The sequence below is a fragment of the Cicer arietinum genome, chromosome 6 (assembly GCF_000331145.2).
Source record: "Cicer arietinum cultivar CDC Frontier isolate Library 1 chromosome 6, Cicar.CDCFrontier_v2.0, whole genome shotgun sequence".
Classification (NCBI taxonomy): domain Eukaryota; kingdom Viridiplantae; phylum Streptophyta; class Magnoliopsida; order Fabales; family Fabaceae; genus Cicer; species Cicer arietinum.
The window spans coordinates 41,686,770-41,688,452 of record NC_021165.2 but is presented as its reverse complement, the minus strand read 5'-3'; the positions used below and the strand labels follow the sequence as shown (position 1 = coordinate 41,688,452).

Here is a 1,683-nt window from a genome sequence, read left to right as displayed (position 1 = left end):
AGCGCTTGAATGATGATCTGAAGAGGTTGTGCATTATTGGAGAATGGACAATATTTCTTACAAGGAGAATTTCACAATGAGGGCGGCTTCGATGTGGACTATTAACGACTTTCCTACGTATGAAATGTCATTTGGTTGGGGAACTTATGGTAAATGGTTAATCGGAAAATGTATGCTAAATAATAAGCTTGAGTGTCTGACATAACAAAAATTACATAATCCCTGGATGAGTCCACATGCGTGAGTTCCTACCGTAAACGAAAAAGTTGGATTTCGTACCCCCAATTAAATTTATAACTCGAAATATTAAAAACTCAAATCTGTCTCTTTATTTTTTATTAAATTATATATAAAAAATTACTCCTAAATCTTGCCCTCTCACCAATATTTCCGGTAAGTAATCTTTTTCCACTAAATATTCGGTACATAAAGTTAAGACATAAAGTTTTATGTAGTAGAAATTATTTACTGGAAATTTCGCGAACAAAATTTCCAGTACATTATTTATACTACTTGAAATTTTGTGCTTTGAAATTTCCTTTAGTTAATTTTACTCTATCGGGAATTTGTGCCTTAAAATTTCTAGTAGTTAAGTTTACCATACTAGAAATTTCAAAATTTGAAATTTTCTGAACGTATAATTTTTAACATTTTTTTTTTGTGAAGTAGGGATGGAAAAATCACCATTATGTATAGATTTGATTGAAGCATTAACAACTAATTAAATTTTTGTATCACGAGAAGCTATAATATCATGGGCAAGAGAGGTTGACCAACAAAATCGAGTAGTTGTTATCATTACTCACTCTGACATAGAGATCAGAAAGAGAGGAAGAAAGTCAAAATTAATTATTGGTTGTGATAGAAGTGGAAAATATAAGTCAAATAAAAGTAACTCAAGGACTTCAAATAAAGGTGTGGTTGTCTTTTAAAACTTAGATCGAGACCATTGAAAAATGATGAGGATGGATTATTAGTTTAATGTGTGGACTTCGCAACCACGAGTTAATGGCTACTTTTGAGAATAATGCATTTGTGGGACGCTTAAAAGAAGAAGATAAGAAGCATGTTAACGAGTTGACAAAGTATCACATTGTACCGAGACTCTTCTTATCATCTTTGAGAGATCGGGATAAAGAGAATGTGACTAATATCTCTCAAATTTATATGCGACGAAACACATACAGGAAGGATTTGAAAGGACCTAAAACTGATATGCAATATATGTTGAAGTTACTTGAAGCTAAGAAGTATTCTTGTTGGAGTAGGACTCGTGAGGACTCCAACGTTATGAGGGACATGTTTGTTGAACATATTCCCTTTTGTGTTGATTATGGATATCACCTACAAAACCAACAAGTATAGGTTAGCATTGTTTGAAATTGTTGGTGTAACTTCAACTAGGTTAACATTCAACGTTGCATTTTCTTATATAGATTGTGAGCGTTAAGAAAACTTTTGTTGGACAATGGAAAGGTTAAAATTGTTGTTTATTTCAAATACCTCATTTCCCCATCTGATCGTGACTAATAGAGAACTTGCTCTAATGAATGCAATTGAAGTTGTATTTCCATCTTCAACAAATTTACTTTGTCAACTTCATATTAATAAAAATGTTGGAGCCAAATGTAAAAGATATGCAGGAACACATTCTAGAGTTGTGGAGGAAAATTATTTATTTTT

The 1,683-nt window shown here is 32.0% G+C and overlaps 1 protein-coding gene across 1 annotated transcript; it reads left to right on the top strand.

Annotated features, from left to right (window-relative positions):
- Window positions 1–981: 981 nt before the first annotated feature.
- Window positions 982–1,365, top strand: LOC101494980 (uncharacterized). Its single transcript, XM_004513611.1, has one exon. The coding sequence runs from the start codon at window positions 982–984 to the stop codon at window positions 1,363–1,365; it is 384 nt and encodes a 127-aa protein (XP_004513668.1).
- The last annotated feature ends 318 nt before the right edge of the window (window positions 1,366–1,683 follow it).